The sequence below is a fragment of the Empidonax traillii genome, unplaced genomic scaffold, assembly GCF_003031625.1.
Source record: "Empidonax traillii isolate 1590-97213 ecotype Southwest subspecies unplaced genomic scaffold, ASM303162v1 scaffold1335:size128774, whole genome shotgun sequence".
NCBI classification, from domain to species: Eukaryota; Metazoa; Chordata; class Aves; order Passeriformes; family Tyrannidae; genus Empidonax; species Empidonax traillii.
In genome coordinates, this window is record NW_020956528.1 from 23,395 (window position 1) to 42,401 (window position 19,007).

At 55.0% G+C, this 19,007-nt stretch overlaps 1 protein-coding gene across 8 annotated transcripts in view; it reads left to right on the forward strand.

Moving 5' to 3' along the window:
* Nucleotides 1–3,605: 3,605 nt before the first annotated feature.
* The window catches only part of TRIM9 (tripartite motif containing 9), a 57,811-nt gene continuing 42,409 nt past the window's right edge, over nucleotides 3,606–19,007 (forward strand). For all 8 annotated transcript variants that reach the window (XM_027906647.1, XM_027906649.1, XM_027906650.1 and 5 more), the window contains exon 1: nucleotides 3,606–4,505. In XM_027906647.1, coding sequence (XP_027762448.1) covers nucleotides 3,690–4,505 — 816 coding nt within the window. In that variant the 5' untranslated portion in view covers nucleotides 3,606–3,689. The remainder of the gene's footprint in view (nucleotides 4,506–19,007) is intronic.

The following is a 19,007-nucleotide window of genomic DNA, read 5'->3' on the forward strand; positions in this document are numbered from 1 at the left end:
CTATTGATTTTCCCCTCCCAGTGTCCTGCAATCCCTTTGCTGGTGGGAATCCCAGCAGGAGATCTTGGAGCAGCCTCGTTGTTTGCACGTCCACCTGCAAACACAAATGGAAAGGTTTCAGAACCTGCTGTTGCCCAAAGCAAGGAAAAGTGCAGGTTATTTGTCATCAAGGTAATAATAACAACACGAAAACACTTGTTAAAATGGAAAAAAACAGCCCCTGCCTCCCAAGCAGGATTCCTAAGGGGAAAAAACACCAAGTTTTTTACTGGGAGGGTGGGCAGGCCCTGGCACAGGTTGCCCAGAGAAGCTGTGGCTGCCCCTGGATCCCTGGAAGTGTCCAAGGCCAGGCTGGAGCAACCTGGGCTGGTGGAAGGTGTCTGATTCTGTGATATATGGAGGCTGGCAGGGCATGGAGGGGGATGGCCAGGAGCAGGTGACTGATGTCCTCATTATTACAGTTCACCAAGAGGATCCAAGAGCACTTCCAGAGTCTCCACAGCTTTAATTTATCTCAGCCCCACAATGTCTTCCACACACCTCCCCCCCCCGGAGCAGAGGGTGGGTGCAACAGAAACGGGGATGCAACATCCCCACAGCAGGATACAGAGCAGGAAATCCAGGAAGAATTTCTTCAAGGAAAGGGTTGTCAGCCATTGGAAGGGGCTGCCCAGTTTGGTGGTGGAGTCCCCATCCCTGGAGGTGTCCAAGGAATGACTGGACTTGGCACTCAGTCTGGGTGACAAGGTGAGGATCAGCCAAAGGTTGGGCTCAGTGATCTTGGAGACCTTTTCCAAGGTAAATGATTCCCTCATTCTGTGTAAAGGTGAAGCTCCTGGCAAGAGCCAGACGAGAAAAAGCAGGAGCCAGTTACTACAAGATGACTTCTCCATCCTTTAACTCGGAATCGCCGATCGCAGCGACATCAGACAAACGAACTGAAGTTGGGACAAGTAATTAGTGCAGGTTCAGAGCTCTCAGGGCACTGACAAGCGTGACAGCTGTAAATAAAACACAGCCAGAGCACGGGAATGCTCACTGGGAGAACAGGGAAGGCACAGGCTGCAGTGCCAGGGAGAAAATAGCTGAATGTTTATGACCAAGTGTTGCTTCCAAATGTGTTGGCTACGTTCCTGTTCCTCTCTGTAGGGCTTTTTCCTTTCTCTGCCTGTTTTCATGATCAGCTGGATCTCTCCAGCAATCCTAGACCCTGCCAGGGTGAAAAATGGCCACGGGAAACGAGAGGCAAACAAGGAAGGATGGGTTTGCTTCGGCAAAAGGGCAGCTCGAGGAATGAGAGCAGGGAAAAAAAAATGACCAGCTCTGAGCAGACACCAGAAGGAAGCAAATGAGGAAAGCACAGCAGAGTCCAGGGGGAAGCCACGGTGGATACGGAGCCAGCAGGAGCCTGAGGAAGCAGAAAGGGAAGAACAAAGCACGGAGCAGAAGAGAGAAGCACTCAGAAACCCTTTTTCTCCTCATCACTTGTCCTTCCTTCTCAGGCTGAGGAACGGTGGTGCCTTCCCTGTGCAGCTCAGCTCGTGGGCGTCTCCAGATCTGAATACCAACGGGGGAGCTTGGAATTGCACCCGCTCCCTGGATCCCAGGACCCACGGAGCCCCTCAGCGTGTCCCATCCAGCAGGGGACACACAGCCCCGGGGTGCCCCCCAGCACTGCTGCCATCTCCCCACCACGGGAACGGGGGCACTCAAGAGTGGTGGCAAGTGCTGGCTTGATTTCTGGGATAGCGGGATCCCAACCAGTTCCCTGCACTCTGGGGAATGTCCTGGACGTTTCCAGCGCCAAGCAGGTCACTGCCTCTCCTGGGTGCAGTCAGTCCTCACCCTCTCAAGAGTCCTGGGGAGTCGCTGTGAAGCTGCCTCAGTTTCCCCAGCTCTGCCACCAGTCCCCTCGTGTCACCCTCTGCACCTCCAGTATCCCTGCATCCTTTGGAACTGCCACGAGCAGTGGCAAAGGGCCATCCTTCCCTTTGGGCCAGAGCCCCACACGGGATCCTGATCCCCCATACGGGATCAGGAGCTGAACTTCTGCCCCTCGCTGCCCCCACAAAGGTTTTGCAGAGACTCTGCCGCCCCCCCCCCCCCCAGCTCCAAACTCCAGCCCCAGGGTGGATTCTCTGCCCCCAAGCTCCCACACTTCTCAGGCCATGGCTCCTCTCCCAAGAGAAGTCATGGAATGGTTTGGGTGGAAAGGGACACTAAAGACCACCTCATTCCAACCCCCTGCCATGGGCAGGGACACCTTCCACCAGCCCAGGTGGCTCCAAGCCCTGTCCAACCTGCCCTGGAACACTTCCAGGGATCCAGGGGCAGCCACGGCTTCTCTGCGCAACCTCTGCCAGGGCCTGCCCACCCTCCCAGACAACAATTCCTTCCCAATATCCCATCTAACACTGTTCTCTGGCAGTTTGAAGCCATTCCCTGTGTCCTGTCCCTCCATCCCTTGTCCCCAGTCCCTCTCCAGCTCTCCTGGAGCCCCTTTAGGCACTGAAAGGGGCTCTCAGGTCTCCCTGGAGCCTTCTCTTCTCCCCCCAGCTCTCCCAGCCTGGCTACGGAGCAGAGGGCCTCCAGTGCTCAGAGCATCTCTGTGGCTTCCTCTGGACCCGCTCCAGCAGCTCCACGTCCTTCTGCTGTTGTGGCCCCAGAGCTGGACACAGCCCAAAGCCACCGTTCTGGGAGGCACAGAGCATCTGTGCCAACGGGCAGCCCCGACTGTGTGCAGAGAGAGAGAGAGAGGGACGCGAGAGATAACACGGAGACATTCCAAGCAATCTCATTTTTCCATTGGCTGAGCAGGACCCGCGATTCCACCGTGCCCGTTGCCAGGGGATTTTGGAGACCTCAGTCGACCTTCAGAGCGAGCGGGGTTGGGAAGCAGAGCCACGGGGAGCCCCCGGGGCCCCATTCCCGTTCGTCCAGTGGCGGAGCGCGTCCCCACGGGGGCGTCCCAGGCTCAGGCACCGCGTCCCGCTCCCCGCGCGGGGCATCCCCGCATCCCAGCGCTGCGATCCGTGGAAAAGCCGCAGGATCACCGAGCGCGGTGCAACCCATCACACGCGCGCGGCCGTTCCGATAATCACCGCTTACAGCCCCAACCCCTCAGCGGACTCCCCGCCACCAGCGCTCCCGAAGCCACCTCGCGTTGCACCAGAGGGGGGAAGCCGCGGGAGCGCCCCGTTATCCCAGGGGCGGGATGCTGCGGGCACCGCGCGCGCTGCCCGCGGCGAGGGCGAGGAAGGCAAGGCTGCGGGGCGAGGACCCGCGGGGCGAGAAGGCGCGGGGGCGGCTCCCGGGGGCGGGTGCGGGGGGCGCGGTGCGGGCGGCCGAGGCGCGGAGCCCCCGCTCAGCCCCCTCGCCCCTCACGGGCCCCGCCACCGCCGCCGCCGCATCCCCGCGCGCGGCCCCCGCAGCGCACGCGGAGGGCCGGCGGCTTGACGGGCGGGCGGCTCGGCCAATGGCGGCTCGCAGCGCTCCCCCGCGCCGGCGGGCGGGCCAATGGGCGAGGCGCGGGGGCGGGGCGAGGCGCGGCGCGCGGCGGCGGGCGGCGGGCGGGCGGCAGTCGGCGCCCCGGCGCGGTGCGGTGCGGGTCGCGCTCCTCGGGGCTCCGCCGCGGCCGCCGGTGCCGCCGCGACCGCCCGCCCGCCCGCCGCGCGCCTTCCGCTCCCCCTATGGAAGAGATGGAAGAGGAGCTGAAATGCCCGGTGTGCGGCTCCTTCTACCGGGAGCCCATCATCCTGCCCTGCTCGCACAACCTGTGCCAGGCGTGCGCCCGCAACATCCTGGTGCAGACGCCGGACTCGGAGTCCCCGCAGAGCCGCCGCGCCTCGGGCTCGGCCGTCTCCGACTATGACTACCTGGACCTGGACAAGATGAGCCTGTACAGCGAGGCGGACAGCGGCTACGGCTCCTACGGGGGGTTCGCCAGCGCTCCCACCACGCCGTGCCAGAAGTCCCCGAACGGGGTGCGGGTGTTCCCTCCGGCCGCCCCGCCGCCCCCCGCCGCGCTGGCGCCGCCGCCGCCGCCGCGCAACGCGTGCCTGACCTGCCCGCAGTGCCACCGCAGCCTGGTGCTGGACGAGCGCGGGCTGCGGGGCTTCCCCCGCAACCGGCTGCTCGAGGGCGTCATCGACCGCTACCAGCAGGGCAGGGCGGCGGCCCTGCGGTGCCAGCTCTGCGAGAAGGCGCCCAAGGAGGCGGCCGTGATGTGCGAGCAGTGCGACGTGTTCTACTGCGACCCGTGCCGCCTGCGGTGCCACCCGCCGCGGGGGCCGCTGGCCAAGCACCGCCTGGTGCCCCCGGCCCAGGGCCGCGTCAGCCGCCGGCTCAGCCCCCGCAAGATCTCCACCTGCACCGACCACGAGCTGGAGAACCACAGCATGTACTGCGTGCAGTGCAAGAGCCCCGTCTGCTACCAGTGCCTGGAGGAGGGCAAGCACTCCAGCCACGAGGTCAAGGCGCTGGGAGCCATGTGGAAGCTCCACAAGGTGAGCCCCGGCCTCGGGGTGCCCTCCCCGCTGTGGAGGGGGCGCCTGACCGGCACACCTTGACCCGCACATCAATCACATCTTCCCCAGCACGCCCTCTCCCACTGCCGTTTTCCATCCTTGCCGGAGAGGAGCGTTGCCCTCACGGCGTGGGCAGGTTGGCATCGTGCACCTGATGCTCTTATGGGTCCCCAAATCGTGCACACGATGCTCTCATGGGTCCCCAAATCACGCCTGGCAGGGCCTGGAGGTGGATCAGGGACATCTGCGCCGCAGAGCCGGGAAAGCAACAGGGAGCGGTGGTTTCGGGAGGAGGGAGGTGTGGAATCTCTGGCGGGGGGAGGGTGTGGGGAGGTGGGAGCTGGGCGCCGTGGGGAACGGGTGCCACCTCCTCCGGCACGGGGGGGCACAGGGAGGAGGAGGGATGGCAGCGCGGTAGCGGAGCCTCTCATGGAATACTGATCAGCTCCCGGGGAGCGTACTCGCTCCCACACACGTCCACGCTGGACGAGAGCATCCCAGCGCTTCAGGCAGGGATGTGCCATCATCAGCTCCAACTCGGCTCCATCCATCCCGCTGCCTCCCTCCCTCCCTCCCTCCCTCCTCCAGTGACCGAAGGAACTGGGGCAGAAGTGACTGGGACACGGGCGGACAGGGCACAAGGGGATGGGCGTCACTCCTTGGATGAACATTGGGATAATTGGCCCCCGCTCCCGGCGAATCCGAGCGGGCAGGAGCAGGTGGGGCGAGACCTGCGACGAGGAGCCGGGCAGCGATGGAGGGGGGCGTGACCTGCCTGGTGGAAGGGACTCGGCTGGATTGGCTTTCCAGGAACGTCTCAGTCACGCTTTGGAAGCGCCTGTTCCGTGGAGGGCGCGGGTGGCCGGGCTGCAGCTCCGCACCCCGAACTGGGTCAGTGGGTGCACGCAGGGACAAGCTGTCGCTTGTCACGGTGCCCCAAAAAGGGTAACACGCTATGTTGTTGTGGGAGGGAAGGGTTTGGTGGTGCCTGAAGCTGCTGGGAGGAGTTTTTCCTGACCCCTTTTTTGCTGGGAGCGGGAACTCTTCCTCCCTGGCTTCTCAGTGCTCCAACAGAGGTGAGGCTCTTGTGGCAGAGCAGTTTTGGTGCCCTTGCCCTTGTCCTCATGCACAGGGTGCAGTCAGGGATGCCAAAGCCAGTTGAGAACACCGTGGCACAGGTGACTGCTGACCTGATCACAGGAGCCTGGGGGCTCTGAAGGAGGGTGGCACAGGATGGAGCCAGGCTCTTCTCCGTGGTGCCAAGAAATAAGATAAGAGGCAACAGGTGGAGACAGAAAAACAGGGAATTGCACCTGAACATAAAGAAGAACTTTCCTGTTCAGGCCAGGCTGGACCGGGCTTGGAGCAGCCTGGTCTAGTGGGAGGTGTCCCTGCCCATGGCAGGGGGTTGGAATGAGCTTTGAGGTCCCTTCCAACCCAAACCATTCCGGAGTTCTGTGACTCTGTGATCCTAATGTGGCTTCCCAGAGAGGCTGTGGAGTCTCCCTCACTGGAGATATTCCAAAGCTGCCTGGGCACAATCCTGAGTCCCAGGCTCTGGGGAGCCCTGTTTGAACGGGGAGGTTGGATCAGATGATCCCTCCCAGCCTTACCCATTCCATGATTCCGTGCTGGCGTGGCACGAGCTGCTGGATGCTGTGAGCATCGTATCCCTCTCGCCTGTTACGAAACCCAGCGAGTGCTCGCTGTGCGAGAGCAGCCTGTCCTCCACAACCTGGTCCTCCTGGCTCACCTCTTGGTGCAGGACGAACCCCTTTGGTCTGTACCAAAGAGCAGGAGCAGAGCCGGGTCCAGCTGTCGGTGCTGTGCTCCAAAACAAGAGGAATCTTAACAGGCATCAGGCCTTTCTGTAAGGTTTTGGCTTCCCCCTGCTGTGACTGAGGTGCAGCAAGGCACGCACTGATACGCACGTGAGCATCTGCACAACTTCGTGTGCAAGCACTCAAATATTTCAGTCCTTCTGTTCTTGATTAGGATGGTTTATCCCTCCCTGAATGCTCGGCCTTTCCTTTAAAATACCTTTTCCCAGGGGAGAGCTGTAGCCGCTCAGTATTGCCTTGGTGTAGGTAACAGACATGGAGCTGTAAATTGATTTCAGATAAGGATTTTCATGCAATTGCTTTCAGATTTTCGGAAATCGCAAAGCCAGGTCTCACCTGCCTCGAGTGAGCTGTGTTTCTGCAGGGCTCTGTGTCTCTTCTCTGGTTTGTGCTTGGTGGGGAGGGAAAAGAGCCTCTTGTGTCAAATAATGGTGGTGTGGTATAATGGAAGGAGTGATTTCAGGGCCAGAGCTCACATTGCTCCCTGAGGTGCCATCTTAACAAAATCAAAGGGAAGAGGCTGTTGGCCTTGATTTTTGTTATCCAAACTATAAAATCAGTGCTGTTGAGATTCAAGCTTCAGCCTGGTTGGGACTGGGCGTTAAGGAACCAAAACACCTGCAGGTTTGAGCAGGTGAAACTCATGGACAAGTTTCTGGGTGTTGGTTTTTTTGCTGAAAGGGTGTCTGTCCCTTTTTTGCCTGATCCTTTCTCCCTGATGAGCAGTGTAATGATTACCTCCAGCTCCTAGGAAAGGACAGGCTGAAAAAAAATCATGGAATGGTTTGGGTTGGAAGGGCCCTTAAACTCCATCTCATTCCACCCCCTGCCATGGGCAGGGACACCTTCCACCAGCCCAGGTGGCTCCAAGCCCCTTCCAGCCTGGTCTTGGACACTTCCAGGGATCCAGGGGCAGCCTCAGCTTCTCTGGGCAACCTGTGCCAGGGCCTCCCCACCCTCCCAGCCAGCAATTTCTTCCCAATCTCCAATCCAAACCAACCCTCCTTTAGTTAACACCCAGCTCCTGAATCCTCTCCTGCCGTTCCAACACCTCTCCGTGTGAAACCCCGCTTTGGGATCCGTCTGTGCTGCTCATTTCTGACCCAAGGAAGGGTTTGTGATTCCCTCTGCAGCCTGTGATGACCCCGGGAGTGCCTGCACGAGCTGTTGTTCTTGAAAGCAGCAGCGTTCACGCCCCAGTAGGTGATTGCCAAGCCCGGGGCAATCCCTGTTAAGTGCAGCGTGCTCGGCTTCGGGATCGGGAGAGCAAAGGGCTTTTCACGGCCCTCTCAGGGAACTGCCCCAGTTTTCACTTGTGTGGCTCTCACAGATGAGCCTTTCAGAGTAATCTGTGCCGAGGCACAGTCGGTTGTAATTCAGGGAGATGGGATTTCTGAGCTGGACACAGATTGTGAGAAATCCTCTCTCTCTCTTCCTATCTCCCTTTCAGGACGGTTGTCGGGAGAGGGGTAAATATCCAGAGGAAAATGGGTTTTTAATCTGAATTGTCCCAGTTTTGTGCAGATATTGCAGCTGTCTGGGTTTTATCCTGGCAAGCTGGAGTGCTGCTTTTGGCATATCAGGAGCAGAAGCACAAGATGGAGCTGAATCATTTATTCTTTGCACATCCGAGTCCCTCTTGCTTTTGCTGGGAAGTGTGTGGTGAGTGCAGGCTCAGCAGCTTGGTCATGTGTTTTTAGAGATGGATGGATGTGTGGATGGATGGAAGGATACCTGGATGGGTGGGTGTGTATGTTCACATTCACACGGCCTGGAATGGATCTCCAGGGTCTCTCCCATCTCTGACAGCCCCAAAATCCCACCCGTCAGTTGATCAGGCTCCGTCTCAACAACATTTTACCCACATTGGTTCATATGGAAAAGGATTGCCAGAAGTTTGTGGATTCTGCTAGCAGGTTTTAAGCTGGTTTGAAAGATTTTTGGGGTGGGGCAATGGAGAGACAGTGATGTGGACAAGTTATTCCTACCCCTCTGTCATAGGATTATCTGTCACTGGTGTATCTGGCTGTGCTCTGCAGAGCCTCTGACACTTCTCACCCCATGGCATGCCTGCCAGAGGCTCCTTTTGTCTTTGAGATCATTATCCCAAGTGCAGCCAAGGTGAACCTGGATCTACCTTGTGGGAAAAAAAAAAAAAAAAGCTGAGGAAGTCAGTGGTTCCATGGTGAAGAGTTTCTGCTCCCTTTTGGGGCAGTGGAGCAAAAAGCTCCCCTCTCCTTTGGGGCTGGGATCGTGGGTTTCTTCCCAGGAGCTCGTGGGGGTGTTGCCTCTTCTCTCCACTGCCATCCCACCATCCCACTCACATTCCTTTTGCCTTGTGCACCCAGGGAAGGGCAAGGGAGCTGGGGAAGGGTCTAGAGCACAAGTCCTGTCAAGGAGTGTGGTGGAATCCCCAGCCCTGGATGGGGTTTAAAAGCCCTGTGGATGTGGCACTTGGGGACGTGGGTCAGTGGTGGCCTTGGCAGTGCTGGGGAACAGTTGGACTTAAGAGATCTTTTCCAATCTAAACAATTCCATGATTCTACCCCGAGGCTCTGGGTTGGGATTTGCCTTGAGGAGCAGGTCAAGCCTGCCCAGTTCCTCTTGTGGCGAAGCAGAAACAGGTCTGGACTTCAGGGGAAGGTCAACAGTGCTCTCCATTATAATTTTCCATGGGATTTAACTGCCTGGGAAGAGGCTGCCCAGTCCAAAGACACAAACTGTCCTTGGATTGCAACCCCCTGCAGCATCTCTGCAGATTGCAGGAGAGCCCAGCCCTGCTGGGAATTGGCATCCCACACTGTGTGGAATGAGCTATGTGGGAATCAGTAATGATGGTCAGTAATCAGAGGCTAATTAGGTCTCATCTAGACCTCAGCTCCCCTCCAGGCTGTCCCTGGCACAGATGGGATGAGGGATGCAGGGCAGGCCCTATTAAATATCAAAAATCCTGTGCACAGCAGGACTTCATTCCAGCACTTTTGCACATCTAGGGAGAACTAGGGGTGGAAAACCCCACCAGTGCCTCTCTGTGCCCAGGGAACAGCAGGCACAGGAGCCAAGTGAGGGGTGAGCAGGCAGGGTTTTTCATCAGCTCACTTGGCCAGGCCCCTGTGTTTGGTGCCAGAGGAGCTTCTGTGGGGAGTTGCTTTCCTGAGGCATCAGGAATGTGATGCTGTCGGATCCCTGGGAATTCCTGGAGCCCACAGTGCTCGGGGAAGTATCCAGGGGAGGTGCTGCACGGCCAAGATCTGTTTGCATTTGCGAAGTAAAATATTTGCTGCTGAAACAGAAGCCAGGAGAATCCTTAATGTTTCCCCCCTGTCAAGCAATGCTCTTTCCCAAGCTTTGGCGTGAGGGCCTTCCCAAATCTCACTGCCTTTGCTCCATCACCTGCTGTCTGCAGCAGCAGGGTCCATCCCCTCCTCCAGCAATGCCCAACAATTTTCCCAGTTGCTGCAGAGAGAGGGGCAAACAGGCTGAGATGCTTTAAAGTTGGGAAAAGCAGGGAAATGTCAGGGGCTGGAGCAGCAGGAGCAGCTGAGGGAGCTGGGGGGGCTCAGCCTGGAGAAAAGGAGGCTCAGGGGGGACCTTCTGGCTCTGCAATCCCTGACAGGAGCGGGGAGCCATCTGGGATTGGTCTCTTCTCCCAGGTAACAGCAGACAGGACAAGAGGAAATGGGCTCAAGTTGTGCCAGGGGAGGTTCAGGTTGGATATCAGGAAAAATTTCTTCACCCAAAGGGTTGTCCAGCCCTGGCACAGCTGCCCAGGGCAGCGGTGGAGTCACCATTCCCGGAGGGATTTCAAAACCATGTGGATGTGGCACTCAGGGACACAGGTCAGGGGTGGCCTTGGCAGTTGGACTCAATGATTTAAAGGCCTTTTCCAACCTGAATGATTCTGTGATTCACACCAGCTTGTGTTTGCCCGGGATCTGGAGGTGAGGCTGCCACCTTGTATTAATTTATTTAGAAAAACAGCTTTTTGCCAGGTGGCTCTTTCCTCTGCACTTACTACAGTTAATGGAGGAAGGAGCAAACACAGATATCCTCTTAATCAAAGGTAATGTGGTACAGCAAGTTCTGCGAGGTGTTCTTGGAGCCTGTGAAGCAGCTGATGCCAGGAAATGTCCTCTGAGTTATTTGCAGATGGAAATGGGCCCAGAGCCATCTCGGAGCGAGTGTAAATCACTGCAGCTTCATCCATCGCAGTGGGAAGCTTAGAGGAGATATGAGGAAGAAATTCCTGCCTGGGAGGGTGGGCAGGCCCTGGCACAGGTTGCCCAGAGAAGCTGTGGCTGCCCCTGGATCCCTGGAAGTGTCCAAGGCCAGGTTGGATGAACTTGGAGCAACCTGGGCTGGTGGAAGTTGTCCCTGCCCGTGGCAAGGGATTGGAAAAATCTGGTCTTTAAGGTCTCTTCCAACCCAAACATTCTGTGGTTCTAAGTCCAAAAATACACCAACCTGACAGGATGATGCTGTTTTGCATTGTTTACCTCAGGCTCTCCAAAGGCTTCAAAGCATCTCAGCGTGGAGATTGATCTTTGGTTGGGTCCACCTTCATCCAGAAGGTTCCTGCACTCTGTAAATGTCAAACCTTTTCCAATCACTCCACATATTTTTTTTCTTTTTTTTTTTCCTTTTGTTGACCACTTTATGAATGAGGGATCCCATTGGCTCCACATTTCTCACTGCATTTACTGGGGTGCAAGTCAGGAGCTGAAACAAGTAAAAAAAAATCAGCCCAGGGATTAATTCTTGTGTCTCTTTATGTGGAATTTTCAACAGGTGTGTCAGCCAGAGATTTCCCCTCTCACCACATCCCTAGCCTGAAAAAAACAGAATTAACAATCAGGGCAAACACTGCACCTGGTGTTAAGTAAATGACTTGAGGGTGAGGAAAAGGCTTTGCTGCTCATTTACCAGGTTTCACAGGATGCACTCAGAGAGCTGACAGTGGCGCAGGATTGGAGCTTTGTTGGGAGCACAATCTCAGGAGGCTTTGGGGCTGCTCTGCATTGCTTATTCCTGCTCTTCCAAGTAATCCAGCACCCAAAAATCTTAGGCTTTCAGAGGGAAAAATCTGCCTGGTGTCACTTATTGGGTCAGAGAATCACAGACTGGTTTGGGTTGGAAGGGACCTTAAAGACAATCCAGTGCCACCCCCTGCCATGGGCAGGGACACCTTCCACCAGCCCAGGGTGTTCCAGCCTGGCCTTGGACACTTCCAGGGATCCAGGGGCAGCCACAGCTTCTCTGCCCAACCTGTGCCAGGGCCTGCCCACCCTCACAGCCAGCAATTCCTTCCCAATATCTAATTTAAATCTCTCTTCTTTCCTCCACCCACCACAGCCTGTTCACATATAACCCCAAAATCCTGTTTGTGGTGTACCTTCTGGATATTCAAGACAAATACCTTTTGTTCTCTTTCCTGAAGTTTCAAGGAACTTTCATCAGCCCTTGATGAGCCACATGTGTGATTCGCACACATGCTCATTTAATTCAGAGTGCTTTGGAATTGCATTGCTCTTCCCAGCTGTTATGAAAGGATAATTAAAGAAAAACTCCCCAACTCTCAAAGCTGCTCTTTTGTGTCAGCCTTGTTCCCCTGCTTTGTTCCTGGGATGAGGCTTTTTTTTTTTCCCCCCACAGGGCCCTGGGATGAGTTTTACCTGTTAAATTGGCTTACAAATAAGCCAGTTCATTCCCTGCCCATTCAGATAGTCCTACAGGGATGAATTGGATAAACATCTATTTAGAGGAAGCACATAAGCCAGAGAGAGCTGGTGATGTAAATCTCTGGTGACCTTGGCTCAGGTGATGTTTTAAGTGGAAGGAGCAGGGTGGTTGGGTGGGCTGGGACCACCACTGAGGGGAATCTGAGTGGATGAAGGTCCTGCCAGGTGGTCCTAAAAAGGAATTAAACTCTAAAATAAAACAGGGGGACATACAGATAGAAATACATAGAAGCTCTCCCCCTGTACCAGTGGCACCTCCCTGATTAATGCAGAAGAGGCACCAGGGCTGAGAACAGCAAGTCAAAGAATTCAGCAAATTTTGTTTGTGGTCTGAACTGACTCCCGTTTTGCCTTCAGAGCTGGATGCAGCTTTGGGAACAGCCTGGCTGGAAAAGCTCAGCAGAGGTTTGGCTTTTCCTGATAAGGTAGAAAAGAACAAGATCAAATTAACGTTGGAATTTTCTTGAGCCAGCACGAGGCTGGAGCAGCAGGGGAGAGAGGTCCCTGACTGTGAGGGGCGATGCCAACCTAAAACACGGTGGGCACAGCATGGATTAGGTTTGGGGTCACGTTTTTGCATTTAATTAGCCATTAAATTCCCTGGGTTGCAGAAACACGGGGGTGTTAATAGGGGCACACTCAGTTTGTAGCAGCAGAAGTTGCTCTGGGAGGGATCTAGGGGGTTGAGGGATTTCCCATCAGCGTTAATTACCCTTTCCTCTTTACTAACCTAATATGAGTTGATGGATTTTGGAAAAAAAAAAAAGGATGGGAATTGGCTGTTAATAAGGCCTGCATGGATAATGCCTGGAGTGCTGCGGGCTGGAGCCACAGTTGCCTTTCCCCAGAGGAGGAGGAGGTCGGATCCACAGCTGGGGTGAGGGAACAGGGCTCTGTGGAAGCAGATGCAGCAGCACTGAGCCACTGGAGTGGAAGATCAGGTTTGCAGCTTCAGATCAATGCCTCGTGTGGAGATCCCAGCCTGGAGAGGGGGTGTAAAGCCTCAACACCTGGGAAATGTCACTTAAGCTGTTTGCACAAACCCTGAGACCATGGAGCATCTTTCAACCAGGGGTCCTTTTTTTTTTTTTTTCCCTTTTTGGGCATTGGACCTTTGCATTTAATTCCATCTTTTTTCCCTTGCTCCTGGCTGGCCCTTGTGGATTTGCATGGTTGGTTCCCTTCTCTTGTCATGGTGCCCTGCAGCAGGATTGTTCTCTGTTGTGTGAATTAACGATCTTTTATGGCTTTACTTTATGCTCCATGGGGCAGAATGCATCCATAGCATCACTCCTCTGCTTTCCACCTGCAGCTCTTGGGGTTTTCCCTGGTGTAGTCCCTCTGTTTTCCTGGACAACCAGTGCCCCTTGATTCCAGATGTGTTAATTCCCTAATTCTGTTTTTGCCACCATTTTTCCTCTCCCTGCTTTTTACCTCTTGACCTTTGCAGGCTGTAGGCAATGGAAGGAACTGCTGCTCCTGCCCCATCCCTGGGAGCGTTCCAGGCCAGGTTGGACGGGGCTTGGAGCAACCTGGGCTGGTGGAAGGTGTGGAACAACCTGTTTTGAAGGTCCCTTCCCACCCAAACCATTCTGGGATTCCTGGCTCAGCACTTGGTGCACTGACTGGCCAGGGTCTCTGATCCTTTGTGAGCTGGAGGCTTTGCTGTGCCAGAGGGATTTCTGCTTGGGAAGGACCTTTCTATCTGTAGAGGTCTGAGTTTGACTCCAGTGTGCCATCCCTCCCCAGAAAGGTTTCTCTGATTCTGCACTGTGGTCTCCGTGTTGGAGGATGTAAAGCTGGGAGAAGGGAGGGGGTTGTGTCAAGCTTGGAAATGGATTATTTCTAACAAGGCACTTTATTGATTTCCAGATGAAGAGATATTGCTTTGGGGTCAGAGCTTCTGTTCCCTTCCTCCCCTTTCTGGCAGGGCTGAGCTGTGTTACCCAAAACACCCAATGATCCAGCCTGGAGCAGGGGAGGAGTGGGAGGATGCTGGCAGGTGCAGGCCTGGCTGTTTTTACTTCAGTGAGGGAGGGAGCTGTGGCAACACTTCCCTGAGGGTGCTGAAAAAGGAAGGGGGGGGGTGGGCTGGAGATCAGCTCTCCCCGGCAAGGCTTTGCCTTGTTCTCCCGAGCAAATAATTGCACAACCTCCCTGTCTGACCTCTCCCTGCCTCCAACTGCCCTGGCTGGTGCAAAGCTGCCTCTTGGGAATGTGTGTCTAGCACAGCTCCCTTCCTCCAGCCCAGCAACCCCCTCGTGGCGTGATGTGAATTCCTAAGGGAGCACGTGGAGATGCTTCGGGCACTCCCAACAAGGCAGAGGGTGCCAGAGCTGTCAGGGCTGGGTGAAATCCCATCAGGGACATAATGAGAGCATCACCCTCCCCTGGGAAAGCACTGCCACGCTAGCCCAGCCTTCAAATTGAAGTCACAGAGATTTCAGGGCGCGCCTTAAATGCTTTCAGGGGTTTGGGGTGTCTGAGATGGTAAATTGGTGAGAGCCCTCCATGTGCGAGCAGGGGCGGATTAACGGCGTCGTCCCTTGGCTCCGTGACAGATGCCGCTGTTTCCTGGGAACACGGCGCTCTTTCTTTGGCAGGGGACAAGGCAGAAGTGTAAAACAAGCTTTGACTTTGGTGGCAAACCCACTGAAGCCTTAGCCCTGCTGTCTGAGGGAGCAGAGTGCCTCTGATTGTCCCGACACACATTTCCTCGGCGCTCCTTTGTAGTTCCGCCGACTCCCTCTTTCTCCTGCCGGTTTTTAATCCCCAACCAGCTCTTTGTGAGGCTCCTTCCTAGGAGGAGCAGCAGCAGCAGCAGCAGTGGTGGTTTTGTGTCACGCTGTCACATAAAGCCCACACAAGCTCCCGTATCCATCCTGCTCCAACACTTCTCCCCTCCTGACGCCGAGTTCCCGGGAAACGAGGCCCCGAAAGGGCGTTCGCTGAGCCCACGGCCTGGTGAATCACAGCGGGTGCGTAGACAGAGCTTCTCACCTAGGAGATTGTTTCTCACCTCCCCCGGAGCGCAGCACTTCAAAATTTGTGGATATAGGATTTTTTTATTATTATTATTTTTTTTTTTTTTTTTTTTTTAGCCAGCAACAAAGAGTTGTTGATATTGTGCCGTGGCAGATTTTGCCCTCTGGCAGGAGGAGGGAGGGGGGGGTGGTCTCTGCTCCTTCCCCCTGCTCTGCTAATGACAGGTGACAACCCAGAGCGAGGGGCAAGGGGGTTTTATTTGATGGCATTGGCTGTGGGAATCGTGCTGTCCTTCTGGAGCTGTGACCAGGTGACCGAGCAGTCGATCCATCTGTGACTGGGGCTCTCCATTGATTTCCCGCCGCGGTGCTGGGCTGTCAGATGGGGGAAGGACACCCTCCAGGCAGCTCCAGGGAGGATCTTTCCTCCATTTCTGGCTGGCAGATGACTCGCCCACACCTCTGCCAAGTTGCCAGCTGACCAGCTGCCTGTTGCAGCGGGTTTCTGGCTCGTGTTGCCATGGCCTGCTGTTTGCTTGTTCCTGATGTGCCTGCTTGGCCAGAGATGGGATTCCTGGATGAGCCACAAGCAGTAGAAAGGTGCCTGAGGAAGGCCAGCGCACTGATCTGTTCCTGCCTGGAGAAAAGGGGGATGGGGGGGGGGGACCTTCTTGCCCTCTACAGCTCCCTGAGAGGAGGTTGTAGCAATCTGGGTGTCGGGATCTTCTCCCAGGTAAGAAGTGACAGAACAAGAGGGAATGGCCTCAAGCTGCGTCAGGGGAGGTTCAGGTTGGAAAATTTGGGAAGAATTTCTTCATGGAAAGGGTGATCAGGCATTGGAAGGGGCTGGGCAGGGCAGTGGAGTCCCCATCCCTGGAGGTGTCCAAGGAAAGACTGGAGGTGGCACTCAGTGCTCCGGGCTGGGGGACAAGGTGGGCATCGGGCACAGGTTGGACTCAGTGGTCTTCCAAGTCTTTTCCAACCTCTGATTCTGTGATTCCCTGGGATGTCTCATCGTTTAAGAAGCTTGGAGGAATGTGTCTGTTGCAGGGTGGAAAGGTGAGAGGAGGAGGAGAGGGGAGAGGAGGAGGTAGGATCCCACCTCATGCTCTCAGCGTTCTCCTCCCCCATCTTGTAGTGCCTCAGCAATCTGGGGAGGGTTCAGAGGCAAAGATATTTTGCTCAATTTGTTCCAGGCTGGGTTGGATGGGGCTTGGAGCAACCTGGTCTGGTGGAGGGGTGGCCTCGATCACCCAGGAGCTGTGTTTGAGGGGACACCTCCCGCGGTGATGGGATGTCTCTTCGGCCAAGGGGGAAACGTGGGATTCTGTGATTCTGTGATTTATTCAGGGTTACTGGCAGGTAGGTCACGGATCAGTTCCCTTCCAGTGGATCTGGTTTTCACCCCCTTGTGTGCTACAAACAGTAGAACAAGTGTAATTTAAATCAAAAGCCCACCAGTGGGGTTTGTATTTAGGCAGCCATTCTAGAAGGGGGTTACATCACAGCAGGGTTCCTGGACCCAAAAAACCACCCCCTTTACTTGTACATGACCCAAAATACAGTTGATTTAAATTAATTATCATGAATTTACAGGACCAGCATCATCACCTGGCAAGAGCCTGTGCTGCAGTGGGGAGTTCAGGGGGGCTGTGCTGATTTAAACTGCTTTCCACTCTGCTGTAATATATGACCAGTTCCTAACTGTGCTTTGCAGGGATCTGTTTGCCTAATAACCATCTCTGGGAAAAGCTTTTAACCTCAGTAAAATGCCTATAAAATCAATATTTATTCTATTGCAGTCGTTTGGTTTAAACAGTTTGCTTGGTTTGGGGGGGGGAGGGAGGTGTCTCCAAATTGATTTAAAGTTATGGCTCGAAGAAGCCAAGAGATCTGTGAATGCAAGCAACGTCCCAAATGTGTGTCCAGTGTGTAATTTAAGGCCACATTCTCTTCCTCCTTCATTTGTCCTGGGTGTCAGGAATAAGTGTGATGACTTGAAGTGATTGAATCCTTCAGCATGAGGTTGGTGGAATCTGAACATTTCTGTGCAGTCGGTAGGTAATTTATATAACAGTTTATGTAACAACTTGCTGCCTTCACCATTTTGCATGTGCATAAATAAATCAATCTACCCCTTCGTTGCAGAGGATATTTTAAACTCAGGTAGTCTGGGTGGCTGCACAGCTCTGCAGCAAAAAATAACTATTGATTCTGAGGCAGAGCTCGTATATAGATGATTATTTTTAATGCCTGTGCTGAGAGTGGAAGATAATACAGTCTGTAATTAAATAGCTGTACCATCCCTGGCCTGAGGTGGGACATGGAGATGCTCTGAGGGTGGAGCCCCTCTGCTCTGGGGACAGGCTGGGAGAGCTGGGGGGGTTCCCCTGGAGAAGAGAAGGCTCCAGGGAGACCTGAGAGCCCCTTGCAGGGCCTAAAGGGGCTCCAGGAGAGCTGGAGAGGGACTGGGGACAAGGGATGGAGGGACAGGACACAGGGAATGGTTCCCACTGCCAGGGGGCAGGGAGAGATGGGATATTGGGAAGGAATTCTTGGCTGTGAAGGTGGGCAGGCCCTGGCAGGGGTTGTCCAGAGAAGCTGTGGCTACCCCTGGATCCCTGGAAGTGTCCAAGTCCTCTTAAAGGCTTATCCCATGACACACAGGTCCCTCCAAATTGGCTTTCCACATTGGAAGTGCCTGGGACAGCTTGGAACCCACGGAGCTGTTTGCTCCTGGTTCTGCTGCACGTGCACTGAGTGTGTTTTGGGAGCCTTTTTGAGCCCCTTCCCTGTGTGTGAGAGGAGGAAGGGAAGGACAGGCCTGGGCAAGCTTTGCTTAATGAGCTGCTTTTCCCTTCTGCCTTCAAAACTGGTTGTAAGTTTAAATAGAAACCCATTTAAATAGGGAAAAAATTCTTCAAGGCAAAGGAACAGGCCCTGGCACTTCTGAACTCACTCCTTGCCTTGCATTGTGCTGCTGCAAAAAGCTCAAACTCCACATTTTAGAGTTATATTTAAAACCCCCTGGTTTTCTGGGACAATTGTGTGCAGAACCTTTGTCTTTTATTCCTTAATTCCTTTATTCCAACCACAGCATCTTCACAGGGGCTGGAGGTGAGGGGGAGCACAGGACACAGAGCGTGGGACAACCCAGGCTGGTCCTGTGCCTGTGGGTTGTACATCCCAGGGATTGTGGCACACAGGGACGCTCAAGCTGACTGCCTGGGAGCTAATTAAGAGTCAGGGCTAATGAGCTCAAGCAGAGCACTGGGCTAATGCCACTGGAGTAGGTCTGTTGTTCATCCTGCTCTGCAGGGTGGGATCTCCTATCCCACAGATGGGACAGGAGGAAACGGCCTCAAGTTGCACCAGGAGAAGGTTTAGTTTGGATATTAAAGAAAATTTTCTTCACCAAAGGGGTTGTCAGACATTGGCACAGGGCAGGGGTGGAATCCCCATCCCTGGGGGGGTTTAAAAGCCCCGTTGATGTGGCACTTGGGGACATGAGTCAGTGGTGGCCTTGGCAGTGCTGGGGGAACAGTTGGACTTGATGGTCCAACAAGCTGCTTCCAGCACTGTGTTTGCTTTCTGCACCCAGGAGATCCTCTCCCCTTCTCTTTCATGGTTTTTTTTTGGTGTTGCAGCAGAGCTGGAGACTGGAATACTGAGCCCCTGAGGTGCTGTGGGCCAGTGCTGTGGCCACCTTAGTGCTGGGTTTGGAGCTGACCCTGCAAATGTTACAAAAGCACCCACAGAATCGTGAGATCCCAGAGTGGTTTGGGTCGGAAGGGACCTTAAACCTCATCTAATTCCATGCAGAGACGTCTTCCAACATCCAACACACCGAGACAGGATTATTCCCTAGAGACTTTTAGAGGTGTTTACCCTGTTTGTGGCTCCTTTTTCTCCTTAGCC